Consider the following 24,559-nt stretch of genomic DNA (forward strand, 5'->3'; position numbering starts at 1 on the left):
ACACACACACACACACACACACACACACACACACACACACACACACACACACACACACACACACACACACACACACACACACACACACACACAGCTGTTCTTCTGACCAATAAAGGGTTGTTTCTCAATTCAGCGGCCAACTACTTTTCAATCTGTGACACTGTAGTTGAAATGAATTGCCTTAGATGGAAAACACTAACTGTAGTTATTTTTCTCTGATTTTTATTAATATAATTTTGTATCATATTTACAACACAGCACAGCTGTTTTTGACAAACAAAAAAAAACACACGCTTGCATTACATGCCAGGAGATTAGTTTCATGTTTAGTAAATGCAGATCGGTACAACAAGGGTGCCCTATTCCCTATAAAGTGCACTACTTTAGACCAGGACTCATAGGGCTCTAGTCAAAAGTAGTGCACTATAAAGGGAACATGGTGCCATTTGGGACGCAAACAAACATCACATGTTGTGTGCATTGAGGTCCCAATTCTGCAAGTCCCTATTTCATAAATTCTCTATCCCAAACAGTTGAGTCTCCATAGTTTAAGACATGATGGGAAAAATCAGTTTTTTTTTTTTTTGCTCTAAAATGTCTGTTTGAAGGCTACAGATTATGATGAGCGATTAGCATCGTATCAGTTTACAAAAGCAGAAACATGTTATAGTCTTTCCAGTAATTGCATAGTCAACATGCACACAGCCATACACACGTCTCCCACTGACACGCAGATAACTACATTTGCTGCAAGCCACGTAAGTATCTCCCACTTCTGAGTGTGCTTCCCAAATGACACCCTATTCCCTATATAGTGCACTACTTTTGACAAGGGTTTATAGGGGCTCTGGTCAAAAGTAGTGCACTATATAGGGAATAGGGTGTCATTTGGGACACAGCCTGAGTCTCTGTATGCTTAACCACAAGGAGGTTTTTGTTGGCTAACTTTCTTTGTTTGACCAAAATTTCCACAGACACACACACACACACACACACATCCCATGTCCTCTTGGTTAGCTTTGCCTGCCACCATGGTCTGTGTCTTCCCTGAACAACATGTCCCAAGATGCAACAGGAGAAGATCGAGATCAAGCCACCACTTTTTCAATCTCCTGGGTCGTGTTCAAAATTGAGTTTCTTATGGGACAAGTCCAGGTTGTCCTCACTGTTTCAGTCCGTTTTCTTTCATTTGGCGCCTAATGAATACAACCCTCCAGTCCTGTTAAGGGGCTTAAATGTCTCCAAGATTGTCATAGATGATATCAGGGGATCGCAGGCCGGTATGGGGGTACCAGGGAATGGGAGGGGGCTTGTGCCTCGACACCTTACTGTACAGCTGTGTGTGCCTCCCTTCCCCTCCTCCTTCCCCACCTACACCCCCGGCCCTGTCTCCCCCCCCTCCACCAACTACACCCCCGGCCCTGTCTCCCCCCCCTCCTCCACCAACTACACCCCCGGCCCCTCCTCCAATCCCAAAGCCTCCGCTACTGTTATTATTGTTCAGGTTAGTTGGACCTCCAGGCCCAGCCTTCCCCAGGGGCAGAGGCACGGGATCCTTCCGAGGAAGAGCAGCCTTTTTGGGCTTGGGGGTGGTAACAGGCTTGGGTGGCCATTTGGAGCCCCCTGGTCCTCTGATGACGAGGGGAGGCTGTGATTGTTTTCCGTAGGAGGGGACTGCGTAGCTGTCCGTAGCCAGGTTGTAGAGCCCGTCGTGGGGCTGAGGAGGAGGGCTGTCTATTCCCATTCCCGAAACACCACCTCCTGCTCGGCCCTCTGGTTCATCATAGATGTGTTCGGTGTCGGTGAGTGACGATGACGATGCTTTTTCCGCCTGTCCCCCGAGCGAACGCATGTTACCGCCTCCCCCTCCTCCTCCTCTCCCTCCTCTTCGTCCTCCTTCCTCCAGCCCCATAACACCCATCTTCTGTATCAGATCCAAACCGATCTGATCATAGAGGTCTGAATAGAGGGGATCAGGCTGGTTGTTGCTATGGTTTCGACCTCCCTCGTCACCGAGGGGTCGGAGTCGGGGGGTGGGGATGGGAAGGTTTGGGGGGTTGGGGGTCAGTGTCTTGATAGTATCAACAGGGTCAGAGTAGAGACAGTCACCGGCAGAGAGAGAGGAGACGCGGACAGAGTCAGCGGGTTCAGAGTACACACTACCCTGTTCCTCTTGAGACGGGGGCGCTCCTACTCCTTTACCTAAGACGACAAATACTTTATTAATCAATATTAAATTGGTTTGTCAGTCGTCAGCATGCACACATAGTCACGAAAAAAGACAACAATCAAAGTACTTAAAACAAGATAGCAAAAACATCAAATGTTTACAATCCAAATACAATAATCAGATCACAGCTTCCTCCTCCTAATTATAATTATAATAATACATCTAATTTTAGGCGCTTTTCAAAACCCCCAAAGTCACATTAAAATGAGTATGATTCTAAAAGTACACTAAACATGATGAGACGAACCTCCTCGAGTCATGGGCGAGCGTGGGGGCGTCCCGCCCACTCCTATCACCAACGGCGGTGGCTCTGGTAAACTCCTCCCTTTTTGGTTCTGATTTTGGCTCTTCCCTCCATCTCCCTCCCTCCTCCCGAACACTCCGTCGGCTGATCCAGGCTTACTCCCTCCGGAACTGGAATCCCCATCCAGATCCCGGTTACTGCTGTTGCTGTCGACTACCAAGCCACCGCCCGTTGCCACGGCGTTGCGTTGCTGCATGAGGGCAGGGCTAGGGTCGTATTCGAGGCTGCTTAAATGGTAGCTGAGATTGCACTCCTCGGCCAGGGCTTTCTGTGATTGGATGGCCTGCTCCACTATGAGGAAGATCTCGTTACCCTGTTTGGTCTCGAAGTTGAAGTTCCCCGGACCAGACTCACAGCGCCGCCCCGCCTCGAACGAAAACATCACCTGAAAACAAAAAAACAAAACAATGTTATACAACATAATCTACATTCTAGAGGTCAGAAAGGAGGGACAAACAAGCTTTCGTTTTATTTTGAAGATAATGTATAACGCCTCAGTGTTATTGTCTCTACTCTGTGGACTTGTATTTTGAAAGTGATATGATTCATTAGACATCAGACAATATAAACAAAACATCAGCCTGGGTCATCCCCATGACAACAACCCCCAGCTCCTAAAAAGCATCTCTCAAGCCACTGACTGAAAAGAAAGCAGGTCATTGTCATGGTTATGTAGTAAAACCCACAGGTAGTGGTATTAGTAATAACCCCAGGTAGTGGTAATAGTAATAACCCCAGGTAGTGGTAATAGTAATAACCCCAGGTAGTGGTAATAGTAATAACCCCAGGTAGTGGTAATAGTAATAACCCCAGGTAGTGGTATTAGGAATAACCCCAGGTAGTGGTAACAGTAATAACCCCAGGTAGTGGTAACAGTAATAACCCCAGGTAGTGGTAATAGTAATAACCCCAGGTAGTGGTAATAGTAATAACCCCAGGTAGTGGTAATAGTAATAACCCCAGGTAGTGGTAACAGCAATAACCCCAGGTAGTGGTAACAGTAATAACCCCAGGTAGTGGTAATAGTAATAACCCCAGGTAGTGGTAATAGTAATAACCCCAGGTAGTGGTAATAGTAATAACCCCAGGTAGTGGTATTAGTAATAACCCCAGGTAGTGGTAATAGTAATAACCCCAGGTAGTGGTAATAGTAATAACCCCAGGTAGTGGTAATAGTAATAACCCCAGGTAGTGGTAATAGTAATAACCCCAGGTAGTGGTATTAGTAATAACCCCAGGTAGTGGTAATAGTAATAACCCCAGGTAGTGGTAATAGTAATAACCCCAGGTGGTGGTAATAGGAATAACCCCAGGTAGTGGTATTAGGAATAACCCCAGGTAGTGGTATTAGTAATAACCCCAGGTAGTGGTAACAGTAATAACCCCAGGTGGTGGTATTAGTAATAACCCCAGGTGGTGGTAACAGTAATAACCCCAGGTAGTGGTAACAGTAATAACCCCAGGTAGTGGTAATAGTAATAACCCCAGGTAGTTGTATTAGTAATAACCCCAGGTAGTGGTATTAGTAATAACCCCAGGTAGTGGTAACAGTAATAACCCCAGGTGGTGGTATTAGTAATAACCCCAGGTGGTGGTAACAGTAATAACCCCAGGTAATGGTATTAGTAGTAACCCCAGGTAGTGGTATTAGTAATAACCCCAGGTAGTGGTATTAGGAATAACCCCAGGTAGTGGTATTAGGAATAACCCCAGGTAGTGGTATTAGTAATAACCCCAGGTAGTGGTAATAGTAATAACCCCAGGTAGTGGTATTAGTAATAACCCCAGGTAGTGGTATTAGGAATAACCCCAGGTAGTGGTATTAGTAATAACCCCAGGTAGTGGTAACAGTAATAACCCCAGGTGGTGGTATTAGTAATAACCCCAGGTGGTGGTAACAGTAATAACCCCAGGTAGTGGTAATAGTAATAACCCCAGGTAGTGATAATAGTAATAACCCCAGGTAGTGGTAATAGGAATAACCCCAGGTAGTGATAATAGTAATAACCCCAGGTAGTGGCAATAGTAATAACCCCAGGTAGTGGTAATAGTAATAACCCCAGGTAGTGGTATTAGTAATAACCCCAGGTAGTGGTATTAGTAATAACCCCAGGTAGTGGTAATAGTAATAACCCCAGGTAGTGGTAATAGTAATAACCCCAGGTAGTGGTAATAGGAATAACCCCAGGTAGTGGTATTAGTAATAACCCCAGGTAGTGGTAATAGGAATAACCCCAGGTAGTGGTAACAGTAATAACCCCAGGTAGTGGTAATAGTAATAACCCCAGGTAGTGGTAACAGTAATAACCACAGGTAGTGGTAACAGTAATAACCCCAGGTAGTGGTAATAGTAATAACCCCAGGTAGTGGTAATAGTAATAACCCCAGGTAGTGGTAATAGTAATAACCCCAGGTAGTGGTAACAGTAATAACCCCAGGTAGTGGTAACAGTAATAACCCCAGGTAGTGGTAATAGTAATAACCCCAGGTAGTGGTATTAGGAATAACCCCAGGTAGTGGTATTAGTAATAACCCCAGGTGGTGGTAATAGTAATAACCCCAGGTAGTGGTAACAGTAATAACCCCAGGTAGTGGTATTAGGAATAACCCCAGGTAGTGGTATTAGGAATAACCCCAGGTAGTGGTATTAGGAATAACCCCAGGTAGTGGTATTAGTAATAACCCCAGGTAGTGGTAACAGTAATAACCCCAGGTAGTGGTAATAGTAATAACCCCAGGTAGTGGTATTAGGAATAACCCCAGGTAGTGGTATTAGGAATAACCCCAGGTAGTGGTATTAGGAATAACCCCAGGTAGTGGTAACAGTAATAACCCCAGGTAGTGGTAATAGGAATAACCCCAGGTAGTGGTAATAGGAATAACCCCAGGTAGTGGTAATAGGAATAACCCCAGGTAGTGGTATTAGTAATAACCCCAGGTAGTGGTAATAGTAATAACCCCAGGTAGTGGTAATAGTAATAACCCCAGGTAGTGGTAATAGTAATAACCCCAGGTAGTGGTATTAGGAATAACCCCAGGTAGTGGTAATATTAATAACCCCATGTAGTGGTAATAGTAATAACCCCAGGTAGTGGTATTAGTAATAACCCCAGGTAGTGGTATTAGGAATAACCCCAGGTAGTGGTAATATTAATAACCCCAGGTAGTGGTAATAGTAATAACCCCAGGTAGTGGTAATAGTAATAACCCCAGGTAGTGGTAATAGTAATAACCCCAGGTAGTGGTATTAGGAATAACCCCAGGTAGTGGTAATAGGAATAACCCCAGGTAGTGGTAATATTAATAGGTAGTGGTAATAACCCCAGGTAGTGGTAACAGTAATAACCCCAGGTAGTGGTATTAGGAATAACCCCAGGTAGTGGTATTAGGAATAACCCCAGGTAGTGGTATTAGGAATAATCCCAGGTAGTGGTATTAGTAATAACCCCAGGTAGTGGTAACAGTAATAACCCCAGGTAGTGGTAATAGGAATAACCCCAGGTAGTGGTATTAGGAATAACCCCAGGTAGTGGTATTAGGAATAACCCCAGGTAGTGGTATTAGGAATAATCCCAGGTAGTGGTAATAGGAATAACCCCAGGTAGTGGTATTAGGAATAATCCCAGGTAGTGGTAATAGGAATAACCCCAGGTAGTGGTAATATTAATACGTAGTGGTAATATTAATAACCCCAGGTAGTGATAATAGTAATAACCCTAGGTAGCTGTATCTGTTCTGAAACCACAGACCTTATTTAGCACCCCACTCTCTGGGCGCGTTCCAGCGGATCACTTTTGTGAAGTCGGTTGCCATCGTTGGCCACTGTCTTCCAAAGTGTGTTGCATTATGGGGATAAATATTGTCTGACATAAGTCTACATGATGACTGCATGAACTTTACAAAAACCATGTGATCAAAGGTCATGAAGTTTTGACTGCAAGTTGCTCTTCACCAGCTTCATGCTGCAGCTATCAGCTGCTAGACTGAAACAGGAACCAACTTTGTGCGATTCGTATATATACAGTGGACAAATTACTGTCATACTTTCTTTCTCCAATTGATAATACAGTACATTAAAACATGTACAATATATTTACAGTTTGTGAGTGTGCGATATGGGGGGTTGGAAACATGTATATTTCGACATTACAACAACAACAAAAAAGTAGTACAAACGATAGCAACACTGCCATGTTCCACTGCATCTAAGCAAGCCTAAATATCTTATATTGATAAAATTAGTTGTTTTTTTTACTTCGTATCCCTCATTTACATTAAATCAATCCGATTTTTATATGAATAAAGGCTTGCTATAGTGCCAAATTTCAGCAACCCTGTGTCACTTCTAGGAAGATTTTAACCCACTTAATCCCACATTTTTTCCACGTTTCACCTTCATTGTAAAGCCCTAGTTATTTTGTTGCTTTGACAAAGTCCGTTGTGAAGATTGTTATTTATTTAATTTAATTAGTGATTCATTTACGTCTGTACCTGATTCTAATGTCAACCCTGTACGCGAACTGACCTCGTTTTAATATGGTGAAACTAGTCCTTTAAAAAATAAAATAAAAAAAACTTTCAAAGAGCAAACAATTCACACAATGAAAACAATGAATGCGCAAAAATTGGCAGGAAACAGCTGAGTGCATTCTGGAGAGCTGAGCCCATGCATTCTGGAGAGCTGAGCCCATGCATTCTGGAGAGCTGAGCCCATGCATTCTGGAGAGCTGAGCCCATGCATCCTGGAGAGCTGAGCCCATGCATTCTGGAGAGCTGAGCCCATGCATTCTGGAGAGCTGAGCCCATGCATTCTGGAGAGCTGAGCCCATGCATTCTGGAGAGCTGAGCCCATGCATTCTGGAGAGCTGAGCCCATGCATTCTGGAGAGCTGAGCCCATGCATTCTGGAGAGCTGAGCCCATGCATTCTGGAGAGCTGAGCCCATGCATTCTGGAGAGCTGAGCCCATGCATCCTGGAGAGCTGAGCCCATGCATTCTGGAGAGCTGAGCCCATTCATCCTGGAGAGCTGAGCCCATGCATTCTGGAGAGCTGAGCCCATGCATTCTGGAGAGCTGAGCCCATGCATTCTGGAGAGCTGAGCCCATGCATTCTGGAGAGCTGAGCCCATGCATTCTGGAGAGCTGAGCCCATGCATTCTGGAGAGCTGAGCCCATGCATTCTGGAGAGCTGAGCCCATGCATTCTGGAGAGCTGAGCCCATGCATTCTGGAGAGCTGAGCCCATGCATTCTGGAGAGCTGAGCCCATGCATTCTGGAGAGCTGAGCCCATGCATCCTGGAGAGCTGAGCCCATGCATTCTGGAGAGCTGAGCCCATGCATTCTGGAGAGCTGAGCCCATGCATTCTGGAGAGCTGAGCCCATGCATTCTGGAGAGCTGAGCCCATGCATTCTGGAGAGAGACGCACCTATAGGCTATCTTCGCCACACACCACTCCCCTTCTTGTCTCAACATTTTAAATTATACTCAAGACACATTATCTTCACACTTATTTTTTATGCTTTTCACTGACAGCCGCAACTCGATAATCAGCTAGGCCTTTTGTCAGCACGCTGTCTATGAAAGACTTCCTCATATGCCATTTATCTCCTGTTCTGTTGGTTTTCATTTCAACTTTCTTTCGTTGTCCAGAAGCCAAAGGCACAATCCGAGTCATATTAGCAAACCAATCCTAGTCGTTGCATCTTTAGATTCACCCTAGATTCGTCTCGGTCATATACTGCTCGCATCAGGTGCGCTGTTTAGAATGGTGTTTTCCCAGGTGCGCTGTTTTCCCGCGAATTGTATTTTGGCAAATTGAATGAAAATGGCGTTTTATTGGCTGCTTCATTACAGGAGTTGTATGTTCTGTTAATATGAATTACCATAATGTAAATGTGATTTCTGTCATTCTGAGCACCGTGGATGGACGCCCTAATGGGCTCCCCACCCAATGCATATGGGTCAGGTACATTTCTCAAATGGCCGGCAAATTAAAATCTGTCCGGTCACGTTGTCGGGCGCCACATTTTCCTAACGGAAACCCTGGTGTGTGTGTGTATATAAACCCACCCTGTCTCGTCCGTATCTCCTCAGTAGTTTGTAGGGCCAGATCAGTAGACTGCTCTTGGTCTTGGACTCCTTCAGTATGAGACTGTCATTGTCGGCCTTCAGCCAGTAGGTTCCCAACAGACCACAACGCTCTGAGGCCTCTGTCCTCTGCACACTCACCCAGAACTCATTCACTGTAGAGGGGGAGAGAGAGAGAGAGGGGGGAGGATGGAGGAGGAGAGAGCGAGAGAGAGAGGGAGGTGAGGGGTTACAATAAATTACAATAAAACTATTCTGGTCTAGCTTGTGGTTTAAAATACGTTTTCCTTTTTTTAACCTTGGCCTTTTAGTTTGTCAGTCAGCCTTTAACAGAAAGTGACAGTTTGTGGCAGTTTGTTGCATCACCATAACGATGAACGCTGTACAACCCTGCTTTCCCCTCTCAACAGAACTTTAAGACTTCATTCTCCATATTTTCTTCTTCTTCTTCTTTGTTTTTGTCTGTATACTGTAATTCAGCTTTTAGCTGGGAACGTGTACAAGACAACCTAATTAATAATAATAAAACCTTGAAATTCTGTACCTTCCCCCAGCTTCTCCATATAAATATATATGTCAGCAGACAGACTCTCACTGTCCAGTGTCTGTGGAAGTGGGGGGCTGTGTTGACAACTTCGACACAGGTGATTTGATTAAGAAAGCTAATCCTGACAAAATGGACGCCTTGTCTCCAGAGAGTCTTGTTGATATGAACGTTGCTAAGGAATGATTAGTCCATAATCAAGGTTTTCAAAAGTGTTTTTTTACAGGCTCAATGCACTCACAAAACTCAAGGGGTATTAGTGGCAGTGTGTGTGTGTGTGTGTGTGTGTGTGTGTGTGTATGTGTGTGTGTGTGTGTGTGTGTGTGTGTGTGTGTGTGTGTGTGTGTGTGTGTGTGTGTGTGTATGTGTGTGTGTGTGTGTGTGTGTGTGTGTGTGTATGTGTGTGTGTGTGTGTGTGTGTGTATGTGTGTGTGTGTGTGTGTGTGTGTATGTGTGTGTGTGTGTGTGTGTGTATGTGTGTGTGTGTGTGTGTGTGTGTGTGTGTGTGTGTGTGTGTGTATTTACCCTCTTCTCGGCTGTAATAGATGAGATTCTCAGCCATCTCTAGATTAGTCTTTCCGTTAGAGTCAGACACACTACTGCTGCTACCACTAACCCCCTGAGAGATGGAGAGGGGGGGGGGGGGGGGAAATGATTAATTGATTCAGTTATTGCTATAATTCAGACTCACATAAGAACCATACTGTTCAGCACATTTTACAACCTTACAGAGAGAGAAAGGGAAAGAGAGAGAGACAGAGAGAGAAAGGGAGAGAGAGAGATACAGAGAGAGAAAGGGAGAGAGAGAGAGGGAGAGAAAGGAAGAGAGAGACAGATACAGAGAGAGAAAGGGAGACAGATACAGAGAGAGAAAGGGAGAGAGAGAGAAAGGGAGAGAGAGACAGATACAGAGAGAGAAAGGGAGACAGATACAGAGAGAGAAAGGGAGAGAGAGACAGAGAGAGAAAGGGAGAGAGAGAGATACAGAGAGAGAAAGGGAGAGAGAGAGAGGGAGAGAAAGGAAGAGAGAGACAGATACAGAGAGAGAAAGGGAGAGAGAGAGAAAGGGAGAGAGAGACAGATACAGAGAGAGAAAGGGAGACAGATACAGAGAGAGAAAGGGAGAGACAGATACAGAGAGAGAAAGGGAGAGAGAGACAGAGAGAGAAAGGGAGAGAGAGAGATACAGAGAGAGAAAGGGAGAGAGAGAGAGGGAGAGAAAGGAAGAGAGAGACAGATACAGAGAGAGAAAGGGAGACAGATACAGAGAGAGAAAGGGAGAGAGAGAGAAAGGGAGAGAGAGACAGATACAGAGAGAGAAAGGGAGACAGATACAGAGAGAGAAAGGGAGAGACAGATACAGAGAGAGAAAGGGAGAGAGAGACAGATACAGAGAGAGAAAGGGAGACAGATACAGAGAGAGAAAGGGAGAGAGAGAGAAAGGGAGAGAGAGACAGATACAGAGAGAGAAAGGGAGACAGATACAGAGAGAGAAAGGGAGAGACAGATACAGAGAGAGAAAGGGAGAGAGAGACATATACAGAGAGAGAGAGACACACACACTGAGTGAGGGAATCTAAACTCCCACGATGTCTAAAGAGAATCTTCCCTTTGGAAATTCCCTCTGTTTCTTTCCTCCTCAGTGCGTGTGAACATCTCTAACTGATATCCAGCCTACACCCTATACTCAAGGGGTGGGTGGGAACGCTACAATGCTAGAAAGCGAAAAGGCTAAAAGGCTAGATGACTAGAAGGCCTAAGGAAGTGACCTCAGTATATGGTACTGAAAACCCACATAGCTTTGAGAGGGGCAGAGCTACAGGAACACCAGTGTCTGTTGGAAAAAAATTATTATTTTTGATAAAATAATAATAAAGAGACATACAGACAGGCAGAAACAGAGAGAGAGAGAGACGGAGAGAGAGAGAGAGAGAGGAGAGAGAGACGGAGAGAGAGAGAGAGAGAGAGAGAGAGAGAGAGAGAGAGAGAGAGAGGGAGAGAGAGAGAGACGGAGAGGGAGAGAGAGAGAGACGGAGAGGGAGAGAGAGAGAGAGAGAGAGAGAGAGAGAGAGAGACGGAGAGGGAGGAGAGAGAGAGAGAGAGAGAGAGAGAGAGACCAAAGAGTTTCTTCACTCCATACCCCAAAGGCGATCTCACACATCTTCTCCACCCACTCCGTGCTGACGCTTCTCTCTGCAGCGAGCACATGAGTCTTGTCGTTGGTCTCCACACAAAAGGCGGACATATTGTCTTTGGGACAGGCTTCAGTGAGGGAAGGGAGGATGGAGATACAATCTGATAGACGGATAATCTGAGGAGGGACAGAGTGGGGGGAGAGAGAGATAGAGAGAGATTATTATTCATTTCATATTGTCTTTGGGACAGAAAAATGAATTATTTCAACCCCCCTGTATAAAAGACACCTGTCCACAAAAGCAATCAATCAATCAGATTCCAAACTCTCCACCATGGCCAAGACCAAAGAGCTCTCCAAGGATGTCAGGGACAAGATTGTAGACCTACACAAGGCTGGAATGGGCTACAAGACCATCGCCAAGCAGCTTGGTGAGAAGGTGACAATAGTTGGTACGATTATTCGCAAATGGAAGAAACACAAAATAACTGTCAATCTCCCTCGGCCTGGGGCTCCATGCAAGATCTCACCTCGTGGAGTTGCAATGATCATGAGAACGGTGTAGAATCAGCCCAGAACTACACGGGAGGATCTTGTCAATGATCTCAAGGCAGCTGGGACCAACGTCACCAAAAAAACAATTGGTAACACAATACGCCGTGAAGGACTGAAAACCTGCAGCGCCCGCAAGGTCCCCATGCTCAAGAAAGCACATATAGAGGGCCGTCTGAAGTTTGCCAATGAACATCTGAATGATTCAGAGGAGAACTGGGTGACAGTGTTGTGGTCAGATGAGACCAAAATCTAGCTCTTTGGCATCAACTCAACTCGGCGTGTTTGGAGGAGGAGGAATGCTGCCTATGACCCCAAGAACACCATCCCCACCGTCAAACATGGAGGTGGAAACATTATGCTTTGGGGGTGTTTTTCTGCTAAGGGGACAGGACAACTTCACCGCATCAAAGGGACGATGGACGGGGCCAAGTACCGTCAAATCTTGGGTGAGAACCTCCTTCCCTCAGCCAGGGCATTGAAAATGGGTCGTGGATGGGTATTCCAGCATGACAATGAACCAAAACACACGGCCAAGGCAACAAAGGAGTGGCTCAAGAAGAAGCACATTAAGGACCTGGAGTGGCCTAGCCAGTCTCCAGACCTTAATCCCATATAAAATCTGTGATGGGAGCTGAAGGTTCGAGTTGCCAAACGTCAGCCTCAAAACCTTAATAACTTGGAGAAGATCTGCAAAGAGGAGTGGAACAAAATCCCTCCTGAGATGTGTGCAACCCTGGTGGCCAACTACAAGAAACGTCTGACCTCTGTGATTGCCAACAAGGGTTTTGCCACCAAGTACTAAGTCATGTTTTGCAGAGGGGTCAAATACTTATTTCCCTCATTAAAATGCAAATCAATTTATAACATTTTTGACATAAGTTTTTCTGGATTTCTTTGTTGTTATTCTGTCTCTCACTGTTCAAATAAACCTACAATTAAAATTATAGACTGATCATGTCTTTGTCAGCGGGCAAACGTACAAAATCAGCAGGGGATCAAATACTTTTTTCCCTCACTGTACATTTTTTCAAACTTATGGGCGATTCACGATATATATATCCCCAAAAAAAAAAAATCTCTAAATATGCGTTGTTGTATAATTAAAGGTCCAATACACTGCATTTCAAACAGTCAGCAATAATCTAATGAATTCAGGGCTTATAGAATTATACCTAGGCTAAATATAAGCCTTCCACAACCTTAAGACCCACTAATAATTTAATTAATTATTTTATCAAAATAGTTTAACCTGCTTTTTTTTTGCAATAATCACTGACCTGGCTTTCAAGTCTGTATATGAAAATGCCCTTTTTTGTTACAATTTAACTAGAACCATGCATAATGCACATTCACTAATAATGACTAACTTCTTGTAGAAGGCATTAGGCTGTAGAAAATTAACACGTGCTAGTGATTAGCCAGCTAATCTTTATATTTCAACCCAACTTGATTATATTTGCTAGCTAACAAGGTTGAACAGTTGAATTGTTATGAACACACCCTTCTGTCTGTCTCCAACTGTTTGAAAAGCCTGTCTACTTTGTTCAGATGTCGAAATCAAGTGGCCTACCTTATTTCTCAAAATGAGAACAAGTTATATAATTGTGTTTTATGCTTATTGTACATTTATAAAACACAGACTAGACAGGTAATAACAGTGGTACCCCAATGCCTCTCGACTACAAACTGAGCATTCATTTTCTAGAATCAATGTTCGTTGATACTCTCGCTTAGTAGTGTCTGTTCTGCGTGCAATTTGAGTAGTTGAGACATTAAAAGGGCATCGTTAGAAAAGTTAACTTCTTCTCTATTACAGTAAAATAAAGTCTCAATGTGTTTTGGTGTCCATATGACCGATTCTGTTGGACCAAACCTCAAATGCAAAGAGAGTTGATGTGATCTCCCAACGTTGTTGGCGTGAGAGGCAGGGGGAGGGGCTTGGTGTGTGTGTAAACCATAGAGGAAGAGGTGACGCAAGAGGTTTCACTCTCGCTAAAATCTGTCCAAAAGAAGCCCAATGCGTTTCTATGTGCTTATTTTGGACCTAAGCTTGTCGCCTGCCTTCTCGCCTTTGGGACAGCGACTCCCATTGTCAGGGCAGAGACGTACATCTCTTCATTATATTCAGATCTCTGGTGTAAATGGGGAAGGTGCACACAGCACAGAGGAGCGACAGAGACGAGACCAAAAAGACAACATGAGAACAAGCGGACATAAACGCTCATAAACACTAAAAATAACAAAACCTTGATTCTTGCGATACAGGCATTTGGAATATCGCGCAAAAAACATAAATTCAAATGAATCAAATTAATTCGATATATCGCCCAGCCCTACGTCTGACCAGGGATTTGAACCTAGAACCCTCCGTCCGACCAGGGATTTTGAACCTACCTTCTTGTCTAGTTTCTTGGTGTTGGGTTTGTCGCTGGCCCCGCCCCCTGAGCAGTCGTAGAACTCTAGGCGAGCGATGCCGTTTTGACTGGCTGGGTAGAGGACAAACCAGTTCTTCTTCCATTTCTGATGGAGGGAGAGAGAGGGGAGGGAGTTAGTCAATCCAACTGCTAAAACTGAAACAGCTTTTAGGAGAGTAAGACTGTTGGGTAACCACAGTCAGTACTAACCTCAGTAAATAAAATTACTATGGTAAATCCTATCTGAATAAGACTTACAGAGTATCTAGATCACTAGGACACTAGTGATCTAGATGAGAACACAGAACAACCTTGAGGGGAAGTAGGGGAAATCTGCAGAAGGCCTTAGATGGTGTAAAGGAAGTAGGAACGTTTAGAGGCCTGTACGCAAGTCCCTAAGAGAAAGTCTAATCAGTCATACACACACAAACAGTCTCTCAAACAGGTGGTTAAGGACCTATTCAGAGAAGGGACCTCCTATTGGGCTATCTATATCAAGAGGAAGTACCAGCTAACATCATGGAGTCCCTTCCTGCTCAGAGACACACGGTGACCTCAGCAAACACAGGAGGTGACTAGGAGAGTGTGTGTGTGTGTGTGTGTGTGTTAACATTCTGCCTAGAGTGTAAACAAATTAGGTGGCCCTATGTCATAACCTCATTGCCTTATTTACAAAACATTGAGCTAATGTTTACACTCTTAACTCAACAAACAGGAAAGAATATGTGAGAGAATGATGTGGCAGAGGCATGACCTTCTATAGACACAAACTCAAGCTCTTTACATGTTCAAATGTCGCTGCTCACGCCATGCAAATAACACGTCAACTCTAAGGCATAAGGCTGAGAGAGAGGGGGGGGGGGGGGGAAGAGATATAGAGATAGAGAGAGAGGGGGAAGAGATAGAGAGAGGGGGAGAGATAGAGAGGGAGAGGAAGAGAGAGGGGGATCGAGGGAGAGAGAGAGGGGGATCGAGGGAGGGGGAAGATGGAGAGAAGGGGGAGAGATAGAGAGGGGGAGAGGGAGGGAGAGAGGGCAAGGGAGGGGGAGAGATGGAGAGGGAGGGGGAGAGATGGAGAGGGAGGGGGGAGAGATGGAGGGGGAGGGGGGAGAGTTGGAGGGGGAGGGGGGAGAGATAGAGGGGGAGGGGGAGGGGGGAGAGATGGAGGGGGAGAGAGGGGTCAAAGTTAATATGTTCGAGCCTAAATGACATCAGTGATGGAGAGAAAACACAGACACACACACACAGACACGCAGTGTTGTCTCACCTAACCATCTTAAGATGAATGCACTAATATGCAGTGCATTCGGAAAGTATTCAGACCCCTTGAGTTTTTATTTTGTTACGTTACAGCCTTATTAAAATTGATTAAATCGTTTTTTTCCCCCCTCATAAATCTACACACAATACCCCATAATGACAAAGCAAAAACAGGTTTTTATAATTTCTTGCAAATGTATTACAAATAAAAAACGGAAATATCACATTTACATAAGTATTCAGACCCTTTACTCAGTACTTTGTTGAAGTACCTTTGGCAGCGATTACAGCCTCGAGTCTTCTTGGGTATGACGCTACAAGCTTGGCACACCTGTATTTGGGGAGTTTCTCCCATTCTTCTCTGCAGATCCTCTCAAACTCTGTCAGCTTGGATGGGGAGAGTCTCTGCACAGCTATTTTCAGGTCTCTCCAGAGATGTTTGATCAGGTTCAAGTCCGGGCTCTGGCTGGGCCACTCAAGGACATGCAGAGACTTGTCCCGAAGCCACTCCTGCGTTGTCTTGGCTGTGTGCTTAGGGTCATTGTCCTCTATGTACTTTGCTCCGTTCATCTTTCCCTCGATCCTGACTACTCTCCCAGTCCCTGCCGCTGAAAAACATCCCCACAGCATGATGCTGCCACCACCATGCTTCACCGTAGGGATGGTGCCAGGTTTCCTCCAGACCTGACGCTTGGCATTCAGGCCAAAGAGTTCAATCTTGGTTTCATCAGACCATAGAATCTTGTTTCTCATTGTCTGAGTCCTTTAGGTGCCATTTGGCAAACTCCAAGCGGGCTATCATGTGCCTTTTACTGAGGAGTGGCTTCCGTCTGGACACTCTACCATAAAGGCCTGATTGGTGGAGTGCTGCAGAGATGGTTGTCCTTCTGGAAGGTTCTCCCATCTCCACAGAGGAACTCTGGAGCTCTGTCAGAGTGACCATCGGGTTCTTGGTCACCTTCCTGACCAAGGCCCTTCTCCCCCGATTGCTCAGGCAGCCAGCTCTAGGAAGAGTCTTGATGGTTCCAAACTTCTTCCATTTAAGTATGATGGAGGCCACTGTGTTCTTGGGGACCTTCAATGATGCAGAAATGTTTTGGTACCCTTCCCCAGATCTGTGCCTCGACACAAACATGTCTCGGAGCTCTACGGACAATTCCTTCGACCTCATGGCTTGGTTTTTGCTCTGACATGCACTGTCAATTGTGGGTCCTTATATAGACAGGTGTGTGCCTTTCCAAATCATGTCCAATCAATTGAATTTACCACAGGTGGACTCCAATCAAGTTGTAGAAACATCAAGGATGATCAATGGAAACAGGATGCACCTGAGCTCAATTTCGAGTCTCATAGCAAAGGGTCTGAATACTTATGTAAATAAGGTATCTGTTTAGTTTTTTTAATAAATGTGCAACATTTTCTAAAAACCTGTTTTCACTTTATCATTATGAGGTATTGTGTGTAGATTGATGAGGGAAAAAAATAATGTAATACATTTTAGAATGAGGCTGTAACGTAACAAAATGTGGAAAAGGTCAAGGGGTCTGAATACTTTCTGAATGCACTGTAAGTCGCTCTGGGTAAGAGCGTCTGCTAAATGACTAAAATGTAAATATAACTGCCGCTGAGACAGAAACCAGGGGACAGGAAGTGTGTGGGATAATTACCCAGGAGCCTCTGCTTCCTCCTGCCTGCTATCTGCAGGTGTGTATCCCTTCTAACACACAGCTGTATGTGAGATCAGATCACTGTAACTGTATAAAAATAAAAAGCTTCAATTATAATGTAATCCCTGTATTGTATAGGCTTAGTGCATATAGCCTATCTGTGGGTAATCTTTAGGTATAATCTGGTGTCTCTGCATGCAGTATCCTGGTATGTTGTGTTGACATGATGGTACTGAATGAACAAGCCAGCAGCACCAAATAAGGCAACGGTACGAGCATCAACCGCCAATACTGAATGGAAATTATGTAAATTAACTGAGAGAGAGAGAGAGAGAGAGAGAGAGAGAGAGAGAGAGAGAGAGAGAGAGAGAGAGAGAGAGAGAGAGAGAGAGAGAGAGAGAGAGAGAGAGAGAGAGAGAGAGAGAGAGAGAGAGAGAGAGAGAGAGAGAGAGAGAGAGAGAGAGAGAGAGAGAGAGAGAGAGAGAGAGAGAGAGAGAGAGAGAGAGAGAGAGAGAGAGAGAGAGAGAGAGAGAGAGAGAGAGAGAGAGAGAAAGAAAATGAGGGAGGGAGCTGACATTGACTTCCTCAAACCTGTGTCCTTTTGAAAGAAAACGTGTGTTTTTTCCCCCTTTATGCAGCTGCATTTCTACAAACAAAAGATACACACATTTTTACCTTTTACGATAACAACCAAACTGTAACATACACACATCTCACTGCAGAAAGCCCGGCAATCAATCACATTTTATAGTGTAGCGTCGAGGGTGTTCTAGTTGTTGTTCAGTGCAGTACAGTGCTGTCTGACCAGATGAATAGACCGACAAAGGCGTTTCTTCACACTAACAGAACATTACACTAACACTATCACACACCAGGGTAACGAGGAGAGATTGACAGGGAGTGGGTCAGTGTTAGAGAACATAGCAGAACACCACGTTCTACTCTGCATCGCCTTGCTTGTGGAAAGCACGCATAAAGAATGAGAGGTACAGACAGTGAGTCATTACAACTCGGTCAACTCTTTAACAGACAGACAGTCTGAGTGTTACAGGGGACTATTCTAGGCCTCTCAGCTCTAAACCTGTACAGACACTGAGTCATTACAACTCCGTGAACTAGGGCACACAAACAAACACACACACACACACACACACACACACACACACACACACACACATACACGCAGACACAACGGATTAATCAACTGACAAAACTTTATACAAGCCCAAGTGGGCAAGCACAATCGCTGTGTCAACAGTTCTCCTGCCCGGTGTGTGTGTGTGTGTGTATGTGCGTGCGTGCGTGCGTGCGTGTGTGTATGTATGTATGTATGTATGTGTGTATGTATGTATGTGTGTGTGTGTGTGTGTGTGTGTGTGTGTGTGCTGAGACGAGCATATTAAATAAGCATACAGACATAACAGGTTGTAAATAATACAGTCTGCCCAAAACCTCTAACCTCAAGAGCCTGGCTGGCTGGGTTTCACCTTGGTTTCATCCCAAAGTGTACCCTATTCCCTAGTGCTCTACTTTTGACCCTAAGGGCACTACTTAGGGCACTAGGACCATACGAGGGTGTGTACCCTCCTTTTTATTCTCTAAACCAGCGTTTCCCAAACTCGGTCCAAAAAAGTCCACCAGAGATAATGCTTCCTCAGGAAACTGAACTCATTCAGTGTCCACAAATCAATATTGCAAACCTTTTACAGTTCTTTCAACGAGAGAGCGTTCTGTGTTTCTGGTTCACATGCCTCTCTGTCAAGAACAGGAACCGCCTCCAAGCCATTGTGAACACCTGCTCTAAGATCACGGGGAAGAAGTCTGGCTTCATTCTTTGAGCAGCAGACCAGGAGGAAAGCCCATGCCATCCTGGGGGACAGCACCCATGTCCTCAACCCACAGTTCCAACTGCTCCCCCTTGGATGCCGCCTGCGCTGTCTCAAGTGCCCCACCAATAGGCGCAGGGTATGTTTGTCCTGTCTGAAGCACCCTGTCAGCCCCTCTGGGATTAATAAAGTTGTATTGTATTAACGTCAGCCCCTCTGGGATTAATAAAGTTGTATTGTATTGATGTCAGCCCCTCTGGGATTAATAAAATTGTATTGTATTGATGTCAGCCCCTCTGGGATTAATAAAGTTGTATTGTATTGATGTCAGCCCCTCAGGGATTAATAAAGTTGTATTGTGTATTTGTATTCATGTCTTGTTGTTTTATCCTGTAATAGCTTCTCTGGTTTCTACAGCCTCCAGGCCCCTAACACAACATATCATCCATCCACCACAACCAGTCTAGAGTCTACTACTGCAGGGTGCAGACAAACAGCTGCCTGTCTGTGTGTGTGTCAGTGGAGGCTGGTGGGAGCTATAGGAGGACAGGCTCATTGTAATGTCTGGAGTGGAATAAATGGAACAGAGTCAAACATGTGGTTTCTATGTTTGATCTGTTTTTTGTTTGTTTTTTTTACCCCTTTTTCTCCCTTATTTCGTGATATCTAGTTGGTAGTTACAGTCTTGTCCCATCGCTGCAACTCCCGTACGGACTCGGGAGAGGTGAAGGTCGAGAGCCGTGCGTCCTCCGAAACACGACCCTGCCAAGCCACACAGCTTCCGCTTAACCCGGAAGCCAGCGGCACCAATGTGTCGGAAGAAACACTGTACAACTGGCGACCGAAGTCAGCGTGCACGGCGCCCGGCCCGCCACAAGGAGTCGCTAGAGCGCGATGGGATAAGGACATCCTAGCCGGCAAAACCCTCCCCTAACCCGGACGACGCTGGGCCAATTGTGCGCCACCTCATGGGTCTCCCGGTCACGGCCGGCTGCGACACAGCCTGGGATCGAACCCGGGTTTGTAGCGACGCTACATGTGTGCATGCAGACAGACAGACAGAGCCAGACAACGGTCCGCTCACTAGCATCAACAGAACAGCTCCACTGATCTACTAGGTTTTACAGGAAGGACTTTGATACATGACTCCACAGATCTACAAGACATATGGATGAGCCATAGCCCCATCTCCAGTGAGCAGTCCTCACCGGTTCTCTCTCTCTCTCTATCGCTCGCTCTCTCTCTATTCAATACAATTCAAAGGGCTTTATTGGCATGGGAAACAAATGTTAACATTGCCAAAGCAAGTGAAGTAGATAATAAACAAAAGTGAAATAAACAATAAAAATGAACAATTAACATTAAACTCACAAAAGTTCCAAAGGAATAGAGACATTTCAAATGTTATATTATGTATATTTACAGTGTTGTAACGATGTGCAAATAGTTAAAGTACAAAAGGGAAAATAAATAAACATAAATATGGGTTGTATTTACAATGGTGTTTGTTCTTTTGGCAGCAGGTCACAAATCTTGCCAATCAAAATTGGATTTGTTTTCGAATTCTTTGTGTGTCTGTGTAATCTGAGGGAAATATGTGTCTCTAATATGGTCATACATTTGGCAGGAGGTTAGGAAGTGCAGCTCAGTTTCCACCTCATTTTGTGGGCAGTTGGCACATAGCCTGTCTTCTCTTGAGAACCAGGTCTGCCTACGTCGACCTTTCTCAATAGCAAGGCTATGCTCACTGAGTCTGTACATAGTCAAAGATTTCTCTGTCTCACTCTCTCTCTCTCTCTTTAGCAATGAGTAACAAGAGGAAGTTGTGCTGTAGCCAACACCGTGCATCCAAGGTCTCTTAGTTACTTCGCTCAGTCGAAGCATAGCACCCTCCTCTGACTGCATTAGGAAGACGTTTCAACAATCACACATGCATAGAAGCCTAGCTTGCAAGACAAATACAATTCACATTTACTGTTGCCGCAGGATTCAAATGAAGCAGGGTCAAGTTAAGATAGCGCATCTATAGTATGCATATCAGTATGATTAAAAAAAAATTTTTTAAAGGGAATTGAGCAGTGCTCTGCTATAAATGTACTTATGAAACCTTCAGACCTATTAGTAATACACAGTAGGGTCACATTTTCCGACCTCGGACATGGCAGTGCCAAAGTCTGTGTGTTCTCACCAATAGAACTGATGTTAAACAGGGATGATTGCGTAAGCATCTACCACCATCTGACACCATCGGACACTATCTGACATCATTTAACACCCTTATCTGACACCATTAGTCATAACCCACACAGCCCACAAAATAATAGATCATGGTAACTTCCACAAAGCTGTGAACGATCTGAGAGACAAGGCAAGGAGGAGGGCCTTCTACGCCATCAAAAGGGACATAAAATTCGACACACCAATTAGGATCTGGCTAAAAATACTTGAATCAGTTATAGAACCCATTGCCCTTCTGGGGTCCGCTCACCAACCAAGAATTCACAAAATGGGACAAACACCAAATTGAGACTCTGCATGCAGAATTCTGCAAAAATATCCATAACAAAGCCATCACCTACAGAGAGATGAACCTGGAGAAGAGTCCCCTAAGTAAGCTAGTCCTGGGGCTATGTTCACAAACACAAACAGACTCCACAGAGCCCAAGGACAACAACATAATTAGACCCAACCAAATCATGAGAAAACAAAAAGGTAATTACTTGACACATTGAAAATAATTAACAAAAAAACAGAGCAAACTAGATTGCTATTTGGCCCTAAACAGAGAGTACACAGTGGCAGAATACCTGACCACTGTGACTGACCCAAACATAAGGAAAGCTTTGACTATGTACAGACTCAGTGAGCATAGCTTTGCTATTGAAAAAGGCCGCCGTAGGCAGACCTGGCTCTCAAGAGAAGACAGGCTATGTGCACACTGCCCACAAAATGAGGTGGAAACTGAGCTGCACTTCCTAACCTCCTGCCAAATGTATGACCATAGAGACACATATTTCCCTCAGATTACACAGACCCACAAAGAATTCGAAAATAAATCCAATTTTGATAAACTCCCTTATCTACTGGGTGAAATACCACAGTGTGCCATCACAGCAGCAAGATTTGTGACCTGTTGCCACAAGAAAAGGGCAACCAGTGAAGAACAAACACCTTTGTAAATACAACCCATATTTATGTTGATTTATTTTTACTTTAACTATTTGCACATCGTTACAACACTGTATATAGACATAATGACATTTGAAATGTCTCTATTCCTTTGGAACTTGTGTGAGGGTAATATTTACTGTTCACTTTTTATTGTTTATTTCACTTTTGTTTATCTATTTCACTTGTTTTGGCAATGAAACATATGTTTCCCATGGCAATAAAGCCCTTTGAATTGAATTGAATTGAGAGACAGAGAGAGAGAGAGACAGAGAAAAAGAGAGAGTGAGAGAGAGAGGAGATAGAGAGAGAATTGAGTTGAAAGAAAGAGTACAAAGAGGCCTCTTACAGACTAGTGACCAGTGACTGTGTGTTACTATTAATGTTCATATCCAGCCCTGGGGGCTTAGGGCAAGGTTGCTATATACAGGCCTGGGGGCTTAGGGCAAGGTTGCTATATACAGGCCTGGGGGCTATAGGGCAAGGTTGCTATATACAGGCCTGGGGGCTTAGGGCAACGTAGCTATATACAGGCCTGGGGGCTATAGGGCAAGGTTGCTATATACAGGCCTGGGGGCTATAGGGCAAGGTTGCTATATACAGGCCTGGGGGCTTAGGGCAAGGTTGCTATATACAGGCCTGGGGGCTATAGGGCAAGGTTGCTATATACAGGCCTGGGGGCTTAGGGCAAGGTTGCTATATACAGACCTGGGGGCTATAGGGCAAGGTTGCTATATACAGGCCTGGGGGCTATAGGGCAACGTAGCTATATACAGGCCTGGGGGCTATAGGGCAAGGTTGCTATATACAGGCCTGGGGGCTTAGGGCAAGGTTGCTATATACAGGCCTGGGGGCTTAGGGCAAGGTTGCTATATACAGATCTGGGGGCTATAGGGCAGGGTTGCTATATACAGGCCTGGGGGCTATAGGGCAACGTAGCTATATACAGGCCTGGGGGCTATAGGGCAAGGTTGCTATATACAGGCCTGGGGGCTATAGGGCAAGGTTGCTATATACAGGCCTGGGGGCTATAGGGCAAGGTTGCTATATACAGGCCTGGGGGCTATAGGGCAAGGTTGCTATATACAGACTGAAAGATATAACATGAATGTCCTCTACTGATGCTTATTAAATACTTAGTAATAGTGATACTTGATATGATTGTGTTATGGCTCCTTAGTAAAAACGTGCGCGCGTACACATTACACGCACGCGCACACAGTAATATGCCTACTAAGTTGCAGCTGACACTGCAGAGAAAAAACAACTGCTCCAATGTTACAGTTCAAACAGATTGAATAAACACTGACAGTCTAGGCTACTATACATTCAACTTTAGACTGCTCTAGGTCTAGGCCTATCCGTCAGCTACAGTTTAAACTAGTTGATGGCTAAAGGGTAAAATCATGTCAAAACATTGATGCTGAGTTGCATTAGAGAGCTAAACTGGTTCCTTCTCAACTTCCCCTTGGTGTCGAACTTGTTCGGCAATGGGACTTTTCATAATATGAAAACTAAATCTTTGACATGGGATGTAAATTAGGCTACAATGGTTTGCAGGATGGTCGGGCCCGGCCTCTGAACTTGGCTGGATACAATAGCTTACTTTAAGTGGATCAATGTGTGCGCTATGACGTAGAATAACGTCCCCTAGTCCAGTCCCTGACCGTTAACTCCGTTTCTGGAATTCCAACCAGATAAGGGCATTACGTCTTTTTCCACTTCAACTTGAAAACAGTTTTAGTGGTCTATGACAAGTTCGAACTACGTAGGCCTCCTGTAGCTCAGTTGGTAGAGCATGGCGCTTGCAACGCCAGGGTTGTGGGTTCGATTCCCACGGGGGGACAGTATGAAAAATGTATGCACTCACTTAACTGTAAGTCGCTCTGGATAAGAGCGTCTGCTAAATGATTTAAATGATTTTTTTTTAAATATGTAGTTTTCTGATATTTTCTTGTCTTACCTTTATAAACTTCTGATGTTGAACGTAAAGTTGTCCCTCTTTTACGTGGGTATCCATCTCCCAAGGGTCGGACCCCGTCCCAAGAACTAGGATCCTCTCGAATTTGACACCACTTTTCGGTTACTTTTCCTTCTCCGTCTGAACTTCCTTCAACTCAACTTTACTTACTTCCGCAAACAACTCGCTTTTCTCAACGTTCCGATGCATTTAAAGTATTTTAATACAATTAAGACATGTTTAAAAAGAAAAAAAACTACCCGGTGGTCTTGAAAAAGTTGTTATCTAACGTCCTGAAAACCTGTCGGTTATGTTATTGTCTGTCGCTTGTCGCCACCCGCCGCTCCCTCTTCCTCCTTGTGCCCCGCGTGCGGTGTGTCCTCACGCAGTCCGGCGTGCATGATGAGTGC

The 24,559-nt window shown here is 44.8% G+C and overlaps 1 protein-coding gene across 1 annotated transcript; it reads right to left on the reverse strand.

The window, feature by feature from the left end:
• Window positions 1-223: 223 nt before the first annotated feature.
• Window positions 224-24,559, reverse strand: LOC311114796 (docking protein 1-like). The gene is made up of 7 exons (XM_084190036.1): window positions 24,153-24,559; window positions 14,249-14,374; window positions 11,306-11,476; window positions 9,691-9,784; window positions 8,604-8,776; window positions 2,478-2,919; window positions 224-2,202 (listed from the first exon to the last, which is right to left on the reverse strand). Exons 1-7 carry the CDS (start codon window positions 24,207-24,209, stop codon window positions 1,232-1,234), a joined length of 2,034 nt encoding a protein of 677 aa, XP_084046162.1. The 5' UTR covers window positions 24,210-24,559; the 3' UTR covers window positions 224-1,231.

The sequence above is a fragment of the Coregonus lavaretus genome (assembly GCF_964263955.1).
Source record: "Coregonus lavaretus genome assembly, contig: HAP1_SCAFFOLD_741, whole genome shotgun sequence".
In the NCBI taxonomy this organism is placed as follows: Eukaryota; Metazoa; Chordata; class Actinopteri; order Salmoniformes; family Salmonidae; genus Coregonus; species Coregonus lavaretus.